Source organism: Carcharodon carcharias, chromosome 6, assembly GCF_017639515.1.
Source record: "Carcharodon carcharias isolate sCarCar2 chromosome 6, sCarCar2.pri, whole genome shotgun sequence".
Classification (NCBI taxonomy): Eukaryota; Metazoa; Chordata; class Chondrichthyes; order Lamniformes; family Lamnidae; genus Carcharodon; species Carcharodon carcharias.
This window is the reverse complement of record NC_054472.1, coordinates 47,732,604-47,744,434: the sequence shown is the minus strand read 5'-3', so window position 1 is coordinate 47,744,434 and position 11,831 is coordinate 47,732,604. Positions and strand designations below refer to the sequence as shown.

Here is an 11,831-nt window from a genome sequence, read left to right as displayed (position 1 = left end):
CACAGTATTAGCGAATACCCCTGTGAGGATAATGGCTCCTGTCCTGTCGGGGTGCAACCCGTCCAGTTTGAACATGTCTCATCTGCTCCAGAATTGGTCCCAATGCCTCAGGAATCTATATCCCTCCCTCCTACACCATCTCTCCAGCCTGCATTCATCTGGTCTATTCTTCTATTCCTGATATTGCTAGCACGTGGCACTGGGAGTAATCCTGAGATTACTACTTTTGAGGTCATCTTTTTAATTTATTTCCTAGCTCCCTATATTCTGCTTTCAGGATTCATCCTTCTTTTAACCAATGTAATTGGTACCGATATGGACCACGACCTCTGCCTATTCACCCTTCCCCTTCAGAATGTCCTGCAGCTGCTCAGTGACATCCTTGACCCTGGCACCAGGAAAGCAACGTATCATCCTGGTGTCATGCCTACGGCCGTAGAAATGTCTATATGTTCCCCTAACAATAGAATCCCCTATCATTATTGCTGTCCCCCTCTTCCCAACCCGTTGTCCCCCCAGCCCACACCCCCCCCCACCTCCTCAGTGCAGCTGAGCCACTTGTGGCACCATGGAGTTGGCTCTTGCTGCATTTCCCTGAGAAACCATCTCCCCCAGCAGTAACCAAAATGGAAAATCTGTTGGAGAGGTAGATGGACCCAGAGGACTTCTACACTACCTGTCTTGTGCTTTTACTCTGTTTGGCTGTCACCCATACCCTTTCTGCTTGTGAACTCTTTACCTGTGGTGTCACCATCTCACTGTGTACGCTATCCACAAAGATTTCATCCCTGCCGATGCCCCACAGTGAATCCAGGTGCAGCTCCAGCTCCAACACATGGATTTTGTGTAGTTGCAGCTGTAGACACTTCCTGCACACACGGTCAGTGTCTCTGACTTCCCACATTGCACAGGATAAGCATTCCACTTGGCCAAGCTGCTCTGCAATGACTTACCCTTAAATTAATTTCTTTACTTTTACTTACTCCAGAGAATATTAAGGACAGAAGAAATACTTACCAGGTCCTACTTACCAAGGCTGCCACTCTTCTTATTGATAAAAGGTAGAAAATGAAAGGATCACCTCCTTTCCTCTTCAGCAAACTCCCTCTCTCACCAAACTCCAACTGAAGCACTCTAATGCAGCCCAAAGCAGAACTCTGCTGCAGACAAAAGCAACACTGTCGATGGCTTGCTTTTATGCTGTCTGAATCTGGCTTCTGAAAACCTTTTTAAGCGAGTTAACTAATTTACTAGCTGTAGCTGCAAGCAGAACCTGTATAGCCCCTGTTTTAAAGCTGGACTAAATCTCACCTACTCCCAACGCAAAGAGCAACTTTTAGTTAGTTGCTAAAGAAAGATTAGACTTTAGATAGAAATTAACCTTTAACAGTCCCTCTCTCACCAAACTCCAACTGAAGCACTCTAATGCAGCAGTTCAGACAAACATGATAAATTCATTTCAAGCTTTATTTAAATCACAGATACATTGAATCTTGACCGAAGATTATTAAAACAGCTTGGTAAAGGTAATATTCAATTGAACAATTTCATCAAGTCTTTAAATGGGCATGACAACAGGAGAGAAATGCATGTTCAAGCTGATAAGTTGGCATCCATCCATCTTGAGAGACAATGAAGTGTGCCCAGGGTATATGTCACTCTTGTTTTGAACATTGTTTGATGTGGTGGTCAAGGCCAATTTGAGAGTGGCAATCCCTTCTGCAGCTGGCACGGATGAATAGCATTGGCCCAAGGTTGACTGATTTTTTTTTCCCTTCCAACTGGTTCTCTTTTCTGCCATCTGGTCATTTCTTTTGTCCTTTGCTTTTTTCACGCCCTTCCTGACTGGTTGTCTCCTGGCATTCCGGTCAGCAGCAAGGACTTCCCATGTATTGACTGATCCCAGTCAACTTGAAGTCGCGCAGACATGGGTGATATGTTGGTCTCATGCCAATAGCAAGTTCAAAATAGAGCATGTCTTTGGGGATGCAGTCATCATGCATTCAGCTCACAGGACCCAGGAGTCGCCACTGACCCAAGAGAACAAACATGCTAGGGAACTCTGCACGTTGGTGTACTTCCATATTTGGCACTCTGTCTTGCCAGGAGATACTCAATATTCATCTGAGGCAGCAGAGGAGGAAGCTGTTCAGCACCTTTCTTGGCTTTATAAGTTGTCCATGCCTCACTATTGTAAAGGAGAATGCTGAGAACATAAGCCTAGTACACATGGAGTTTTGTATTTTCAGTTGGTTTGCTGTTGTCATAGACAAAAGGACAAAGAGGTGTTGAAGGTCCTTTTGTCTATGACATCTTTTGGTTATCTCCACCTATCACTGGCCCTCGATCCAGCTCTCCTTGTCCAACCCTCCCTTAAACCAGCTTATATTTCACCTCTTTTCTATTTTTCCTTAGTTCTGTTGAAGTGTCATGCGGACTCGAAACGTTAACTGTGTTCTACTCCGCAGATACTGCAAGACTTGCTGAGTTTTTCCAGGTATTTTTGTTTTTGTTTTGGATTTCCAGAATCTGCAGATTTTTGCTTTTATCTAATTGTTAACACTTGCCCAGTTCACTAAAAATTGATCTTGAGAAAGAGAAAATGAGATAGCAGATGACAAATGTCATCTCTGTTCACAAGACAGGTTATGTTTGGATCTCTGGAACTACTGCTTAACCTATCTTCCACTTTATACTTACAGCCAATGAGCAAAGGTTTTAAATCCCATCAGTCTAGGTCAGTTCTCAGAGGTAAAGACAAATAGAGCCATGTCTAGTTTGTAGATTCATATCACGATGCAGTAGCAGGGCATGCTAGCTGTTGAACTGGAGTAACCTACTTTAATCCCACGTCCTTGTCTCTTTCCCATATCCAATTCCATTTAAATGATACCACAGGGGTAATTTTCCAAGTGCATGCAGATCAGGAAATTGCAAGCATCGCACCAGGAATTTTGGGTGATGCTCTTTATCACTAGCTGCAGAAAGAAATTGGAGGCCACAATCTGCCATATTTTTCCTTGTGGTAAGACATTCCAAATGATTTCATATGCAATATTTTGTTAAAAAGCTCAAGAATGTGAATTTTATAAATCTCATCATGGATCAAAAGAACACACTGACCTCCATGCCCAAATTGCCAATCTGTCCTCCAGGTGGATGAAGCTCAATGACTGAAAACACCAATTAGTAAATTATGCCCATATAGCTGCAAATCTTCATTTTTGTTAGGGCCTGGATTTTCATGCCTCCCACCTTGTCAGAAAGGAGGGAATGTGGTGAGGGGGGCAGGCGGCATTTTGAAAATTGCAGATGGGACCCAATTTTTGGATTCCCACTCCCATTCCCAGTGGCCCTATTTTCGGTGGTGTGGGATAAGGGTGGAGTGCCAAGCCTGCACCCTGCACTTCTGTCCTGGCTAGCTCTATTCTGGGGGTATGCATCTGCTAGCACACCACCCCACCCCCCCATCCCCACGATTTTTGTGGAGTCAGGCCAAGTTTTTCATGACTCATGGTTCATGGCCCCCCAGGAGTCATGAACCATAGTCTGGATTCAGGAGCATTTTAAAAGGTTAGGTCACTCTTACACTTGCGCCCCATACCCCATCCATGCCAATTCAGGCCAACTCATGGCCCCAACCCACTCCTATGGCCACTTATACTCTTGATGCCAACTCTGGGACATGGGTGATATATATGTTTCCCTGAGTATGACTATATCAGGCTATTTATTCACTAGTATGTGAGACAGCTCTCCTGACTTTGGTACCAGTCCCCAGATGTTGGTGAGGAGCTTTCTAGGGCTACTTGGGCTGGATATACCATTGTTATATCCTAATTTGATGCCTAGATCGCAGCCAGGTGGTCCACTCAAAATTCTTATTATTCATTGTAGCAGTTTCAATAAAGCTGAGTAAACACAGCCTGCACTATGTTTTTATGCGATATCATCTATCAAAATCCTGAAAAGACTTCGAGCCTTAAGTAAATTGCGTAGATTTTATTTTTAACACATTCAAGTAATTTAATTACTATTTTTTTAAAAAATGATTGTAACCTAATTTGCAGAAGGTGCTTAAGAGTCAATAATGTTGGCTTTTATTTCAGATTTCCAGCATCCACAGTATTTTGCTTTTATCAACAATGTTGGTGTTGGACTGGGGTCACATATAGGTCAGGCCAAGTAAGGGCAGTGTTTTCCTCCCTAAATAATATTAGTGAAGTAGCTCAGTTTTTATGACAATCTGATAGCTTCTGCTTCATTTGCATTGGTGTCACAGACTAACATCTGTATTCCACCAACATTTACAAATGTGCTTAACAATGTGATAATGACCATATAATCTGTTTTGTGATGTTGGTTAAGGGATAGGTGTTGACCAGGATGCAGGGGATAACACCCCTGCTCTTATTTGAAACAGAGTCATGGGATCTTTTACATCCACTTGAACAGGCAGATGGGACTCACTTAACATCTCATCCAAAAAACAGCACCTCCATTAGTGTAGTACTCTCTTGGTATGCACTGGAGCATCAGCATTGATTTTAATGTACACAAGCCTTGCATTGGGGCATGAACCCAGAACCTTGTAGTTCAGAGGCAAGACTGCTACCAATTGAGCCACAACTAATACTTCTACTGAGTTCACTCACAGGTTCTTTATTCCCAATTTTCTTATTCTAAAACTGAATTCACCAATGTGCAAGTCAAAATATAAGTTGTCAGTACTCACATTCTAGCATGTGGCTAATTTATTGGTCAGAAATTGTTTAAAATGGCAGGTTTGGCAGCAAGCAGCATTACAATTGGATTTTCATGCCCACTACTGACACTGTACTATATTTGCACTGTAAACATCAATCCAATAACAGAACAACAATGTCAATATTGCATCTGGGACCTCATGAACATTTTGCCCAAGGGTTTGTCTCCTTAACCAATGAAATAAGAGGATAGTAAAAGAAACAGAGTGAACAACAAAGACGGAGCTAGGGTGAGTTAGAGTCAAACGAAATATAGACAGACATAGAAATGAAGAGAAGAAAAGAAATAGAACGGATTATGAGAGGGGAAGGGAGATACTGGATAAGAAAGAAAAAATGTAGAAAGAACAAGCAGAAGAGTGCATTGTAACTCAGTTGTGTTTGGGAATTGACATACTGGTTCTTAAAAAGTTAATGAGTAAATGGCAAGGTAGATGTGACCCAGGAAGTACAGAATCAGAACCAACGTCCAATACCATTAGGAACAATAAAACATTGCTTTCATGCGAACGTAAAATTGCAGCACAAAAGAAACCAAGGTCCATCTAGTTCACCTTCGACTATCCAGATAGTTGCATCATATAATGCCAAAGAGTTATTGATGCATCATAACAATCAATCTATAACAGACCCAGAAGCGACATGAGAAACCCCCAGTGCTGGAAGCTTTGGGAACCACCGTCCAAAGTTGCCTTTTCCTCCCAAGCATGCCGCACTTAATATTCCTTCTATAATACTCTGCTTTACCCAAAACAGACGCTACACATCGGGTGCATAAATATCTGTAAAAGTGATTAACCCTTTGAATATAAGGCCTGTTTCAGAACGCAGGGAATGGAAATGGTTACATTAAGGTCCTGAGGCACAGTCCAACATCCCAAATGTTATTTTGTTGTAAAGCTGCTGACAGGCCTAAAGCATCTCTAGCATCTTCACTCTAGCATCGTAGTGTTCACACACTGCATCCCAAACTGTTATTTTCTGAAAGAAATCCACATAAACCTGCATTTAAGTGAGGGACCAGTTTTGGATATTGAAACAGCTTTCTTCCAATACCAACAGGGCTGTGGACGGCAAGACTGGAAAAAACATTTGTTTTTAAAAAGCCTCTAAGAACAATTCTTTACCAGCTAGAGTGAGACTTCGCATCTTCATTGATTACTTTATGGGCCTCCAAGTTTTAGTCCTAATTTCAGGGCCATAATTCTCATGTCATTTGCAGGGTTCTCTTACGATATTAATTCCCAACCCTAAATGGCTGCGGCAGAGATAAATCCTAATAATATCGTAAATCAGCAATTTCACGATCGCCATCAAGTTCCCTGGAGAGCCTCCCGCGAGAATGTAGTTTTGGTATTTAAGGCTTAATATTAAGTGATATAAATTGTCCAGCAATTGCAGGGGATCGGAACTCCTGCCGTAACTGTTTTACTTTGCAAATTGCTGGATTTTAAAAAATGAGTAATTGTGAGTGAAATTAATGTGCGATTGTAATGACGTGACCAGCGGTTTCTAGCTCATAATCTTGCCTGAGTTAAACAATATGGTTAAGGGCAGACACTATTCTGCCTTGTTTACCACGAGAGCCAAGCCTCGAGATAATCTGAAATTTCAGTAAACCCCAAATTTTAAAAAAAATCCCATTTTCGAAGGACTCGTTCCATAATTACATAATATTGTTTTACTCAAAACAGAGGCGGCACATCAGGTCCATAAATGTCTGTAAAAGTGATTAATCCTTTGAGTGTAAGGGCTGTTCCAGAACGCAGGAAATGGAAATGGTTACATTAAGGTCCTGAGGCACAGTCCAACATCCCAAATGTTAGTTTGTTGTAAAGCTGCTGATAGGCCTAAAGTGTCTCTCTAGCATCTTCACTCTAGCATTTTCAGTTTTTATTTCAAACCTGCTGTTTTAATTGTCTCTTTTTTTAGTTTAGAGCTTTGCCTAGTCTGAGCAAAAAGATCAATTACCTCGAAGAGGGCAAGGAATATAGACACCTTGGGAAAAGCCTCGTATTTTTGTACATGAGCAAATCATGAAGTTAAACCAGTTCTAAGAGCGGGCGGGAGGGGGACAAGTGTCAGAGCAACATTTACAGGATATTGGGCTGCAGAGAAATAGCAACAAGCCCAAGATTCTGTTACTTTACTCGGAGTCTAACCATCCGCAGCTACAGGTGTGGGACCGGTTGGCTCCAGTTGTTTGTCGCCGAACGGGTGGCAGGAGCTCGAACAGACAACAAAGTTTCATCAGCAATTGCCAATATCTCCTCCTCCTTGTCCCCCTCTCTCTCTCTCTCTCCCTCCCTCTTTCTCTCTCCCTCTCCGATTCCCCGGGCTCCACTCTCTGTATTGACGCCTCTCCTCGGCTGTTTTATCGATCACGCAGCCGGAAGTACGTGAGGAGCCGGAGGGTAAAACCCACTAAAAACTCCAGAGAGTTGGAAAAGCGATGGGACTTGTGGCCATCGACGCGGATAATCGGGAATAATTAAAGAGGAAGGAGCGAGCAGTGAAACCGGGACCACCGGGACCGAGCCGGGGATACTCCGGGGCCACTAGGACCGAGCCGGGCACCGACCGGTCACGGCAGCTCCTGTCATCCCAAGCGGCTGCGAGCGGGACGCGCGGCAGGTGCTGTGGAGCCGGGGGACGGCGGCTCTCCCGCACTGGCCGCTGCCTCCCCGGCTCTGGGACGGAGTCCGCTGTCGGGAATCGGTAATCCCCCGAGCGGGACGCTCAGGGAAGTGAAAGATGCCGAATCGAGAACTGGCGGCGGAGGAGGAGAGCGGGACCGAGACCGAGACCGGGACCGGGACCGGGACTGAGACCGGGACCAACCCCGCCACCGATGAGATGGAGAAAGAAAACGAGCGGGTCGGCGGAGGGACACCCGTGTCACCGGTTTCGACCCTGAGCCAGCGGGAGTCCAAGGTAGATGGGGATGGGGATGGTGATGGGGGGAGGAAGTGATGGGGGTGGGGGGGGGGGTGGGGGTAGTGGAGGCAGTGGGGTAACTGCATTGACTAGGGAGTGACTCAGTGCGTGGGGGTAAGTCGCCTTCAACTGAGCCTGGTACCTGTTTACAGCAGAGATTTTCTTATGTCCGGGAGATGCTCCAGTGAAGTCCTGAATCCAATGGGATGACAGACAGAGGGGAGAACCGGAGAGAATACCCACCCCCCGGTGTGGAAATACTACCCCACCCCCAGCGAGGGCCCGCATGGGGAGACTGCGCTGCCCCAAGTGAGGGGCTGCGAGGAGAGACTGCCCCCTCCTCCCGCTGGTGGGGGGCTGTGGAGAAATTATCCCCCGCTCCTGAGAAATTGAGGAACTATGTTGGAATCTCCAGTCATCTCACCGTTTTTTCTTTGGAATGTGTTATTCTAAAGCCGAATGATTAGAATGGTGCTTCTTCCTCAAACCACATGGAAATAACTGGCTGCTGCTTTTTCAAATGTTGCCTAAAGTTTCCCAGAAACGTGACCAGTTGAATTCAAAGAAACATTAAAGGTGGAACATCCACCAATGCGTTTATTTTGTTTTAGAACTTCTTCAAATTGGCCCATCAGCAGTTGCTTCCAGCATAACAAAATTCCGAGCTAATGTCTTTCTTTTTTTAAAAAAAGAACGAGGATTCCACAGGTAACATAAATCTAAACATTCTAAACTTCAATCCCAGAATCTGATGCATGTCCCATCTGATAAAGTGGTAAAACCTGCATCAACATTGTAATTGGGAAGCAGATCAACTGTTTTAAAAAAAACTGGAGTTGGGTTATGAGCTTTTTTAAAACTCTATGTGTAATATACGTGTATACGAGAGAGAGACTGGTCACTGTGCCGTCCTGCTTTCATCAGCCAAAAGGGCTTTGGTTTCCAGGATGATCCTAGAATAGTGAGATAAACCCGAGCTTTTTTTCTCTACTGTAAACAGACTTCTTAAAACCATCTGTCCATCTCCTTCACCACCCTCACCTCTAAAAACAAGTGCAAGGGATTCATTACTTTTGTCACTAAGATCGGGACCATCCAATTAGCGGCCTCTGCCACTTCTCTCCTATTCCTAACCCACCGAGCCAGACTTCCTCCAAAGTTCTCTCCTGCCCTAGCCCTGAACTCACATTATCCACTAGTTACTGTCACATTTCCCCTCATGACCTCTCTGAACTCAGCTTGTCCATGAGACCCACCTCTTGCTCCCTCAATCCAATTACTGCTAAACAGCTGACCACCTAAGTTCCCTTCATGGTTACCATGTTAATTGATTTTGTTAATATTTCTCTTTCTCTTCCAAGTGCAGTCTTGCTCTCTCCTTTGAATCTGCAATCACACCCCTCTCCTCAAAAAAAAACCCTTGCCCATACTATCCTTGAAAATTGCTGCTGCATTTCTAAACTCCCTTTCCTCTCCAAAGCCCTTGAATATGTTGTTGCCTTGCAAATTCGTGCCTATCTCGCCCAAACTCTTTTTGTGAATCCTTCCAATCAGGTTTCCGCCTTGCCACAGCTCTGAAACAGCTCTTGTTAAAATCACAAATTACACCCTTGTGACTGTGACACAGGTAAACTATCCCTCCTCATCCTTCTCAGATCTTTCTACAGCCTTTGACAAGATTGACCACACCATCCTTCTCCAACTCCTCTCCACCACAACCAAGCTTGGTGGGACTGCATTTGTCTGCTTCCATTCTTATCCATATAATTGTAGCCAGGTATCTGAAGCTTGCAATGTTGTCTCTTCCAGTTTCTGCACTGCTTCCTGTGGCATTCCTCCACGATCTATCTTTGCACTCTATTTCTCATCTACATGCTGCTCCTTGGCAATCAATCAAGAAAAGTGTCACCTTTCATATGTGCACTCAGGACATCCAGCTCAACCTCTTCACCATCTCTCTTGACTCCACCACTGTCTTTAAATTAAATTGCTTGTCTGACATCCAGCACTGGATGAGCAGAAATTTCCTCCATTTAAATATTGGGAAGACCAAAGTCATTGCCTTTGGTTCCCACTACAAATTCCATTCCCTAGCCTCTGACTCTATCCATCTCCCTGGCAACTGCCTAAGGCTGAACCACTGTTTGCGATATTGGTGTTGTATTTGACCTCGAGATAAACTTCCAACCATATGTCCACACCATAACTAAGACATATTCACCTCCGTAACATTGTCCAACCGTACACCTGCCTGAGTTCATCTGCGACTGAAACCCTTTTCCGCATCTATGTTGTCTCTAGACTTGACTATACTATTGCACTTCTGGCCATCCTCCCACATTCTATCCTCAGTAAACTTGAGGTCATCCAAAACTTTGCTGTCTGCATCCTTACTCGCACCAAGTCCTGTTCACCCATCATTCCTGTGTTTGCTGACCTACATTTACTCCATGATTTTGCCCTTCCCTATTGCTGTCATCTCCTCCAACCCCCACAACCTTCCAAGATCCTCTAATTCTGGCCTCTTGAGCATACCCAATTTCAATTGCTTCCTTGGTGCCCTGCCTTCAACTGTCAAGGCCCTAAGTTTTGGAATCCCCTCTTAAACCTCTCCAATACGCTGCCTCTTTTTTTTTCTCTCTCTTCAGACACTCCTTAAAATCGAATCCTTTGATCAAACTTTTGGCCATTTGCCCTTTTGGTCATCTACTCTAATACCTCCTTATGTGGCTCTGTGTCAAAGTTTGCCTTATAAGACCCCTGAGAAGTGCCTTGAGATGTTTTATTGCATTAAAGGTGCTATATTAATACAAATTGTTATCATTGCTTTTGGGAGTTTTTTGATAAACTTGGAACATTCTTGGAACACATGGAAATATCTTGCTCTTAAAAACTAACTTTAGATGTTAAATAGGTTAAGCATTGGGCTGATTGTCTTGCAGCTGATATTAAAATGCACAGCAAACATAACATTGAGACCAAGTTCTAAAAAGTAATTCAGCAGGTCACTTGTAAATCATTATTTAAAAAGCTTGTAAATGTATCTTACTAACAGCTGGTAAACTGTTTCTAGCTCTATAAAATGGTTTCAGTTTGTACCTGGGGAGATACAACTTTTAAAGTCAGTATTTTATATGATAATCGGTGACAAACAATTTTTTTCTGGTTCAAGGTCACTGCCCACTCATAATCAAGGAGTGGAAAGTCTAGCCTGAAGAGAAAACAAAACAGTTTTACCTTGTTGGATTCGTTTTTAAAATTAAACCTTGAGGTTTTTTTGTTCTTGCATTTTGAAGCAAGCCTTTAGAGATATCTGTCCTTGTATTCAAAACACTCACTTTGCCTAATGGGTCTGTTTGATAGGATATATCAGTGTCTGACTACAAGACATTACTAAACTGCACAATCTGATCCTTTCTATCAATTAATTCATTGCAGCAGTTCTAAGACATTGGAGCAGAGCAGACCATTTGGCCCACTGCAACTTGACCATGTTTACAACTAAGGTTTCAAAATAACTTTCTATATAACATGTTACACAGTCTGCAGTATTTTAATCATCTATTCAAATGATAGCAACCAAAAGGTAACTGTGAAATAGTTGGCGTGTCAGAAAATCTTGCATGACATTTGAAAGTATGCAAAAAGAAGTCTGCAGCAGATAAATAATTACTTCCCAATTAGAATACGTAGTGTGCGCTAAGTAGTTTATCCAGCAACATGCAGCTTTCTTGATAGAAATTTCTGGAAATACGCAGGAGATCAGATAGCATCTGTAAAATGATAAGACAATGTAATGTTTTCAACATACAACCATTCATCAGAACTGAAGACTGGAGCAAGAACTGAAAAGTGAAGATATATACTGTATGGGAGTAACTCAGCGTTCCCAAGGTTCAATTGTCTGCCCATTTTAGAACCTGCTTTGATTTTCATTTTATGTAAATTGATGCAATGGGAGGCTCTACAATGATGCTTTCATTGTCTTTTCAGAAATGAGAGCTGGAGTTGCCCCTTTGAGCCTGGTCCACCATTCAACAAAATCTTAACTGATCTTTTACATCAAGTCTACCTTGCTGCACAATCCCCATATCCTTTACTCCTCCTAGTATCCAAATACCTATCAAC

General features: G+C 43.3%; 1 protein-coding gene across 1 annotated transcript in view; it reads left to right on the top strand.

The window, feature by feature from the left end:
- The first annotated feature begins 7,274 nt into the window (after positions 1-7,274).
- Positions 7,275-11,831, top strand: part of stac (SH3 and cysteine rich domain) — a 222,741-nt gene continuing 218,184 nt past the window's right edge. Inside the window, exon 1 of the mRNA XM_041190230.1 lies at positions 7,275-7,700. Within this exon, the coding sequence (XP_041046164.1) occupies positions 7,521-7,700 (180 nt within the window). The 5' untranslated portion in view covers positions 7,275-7,520. The remainder of the gene's footprint in view (positions 7,701-11,831) is intronic.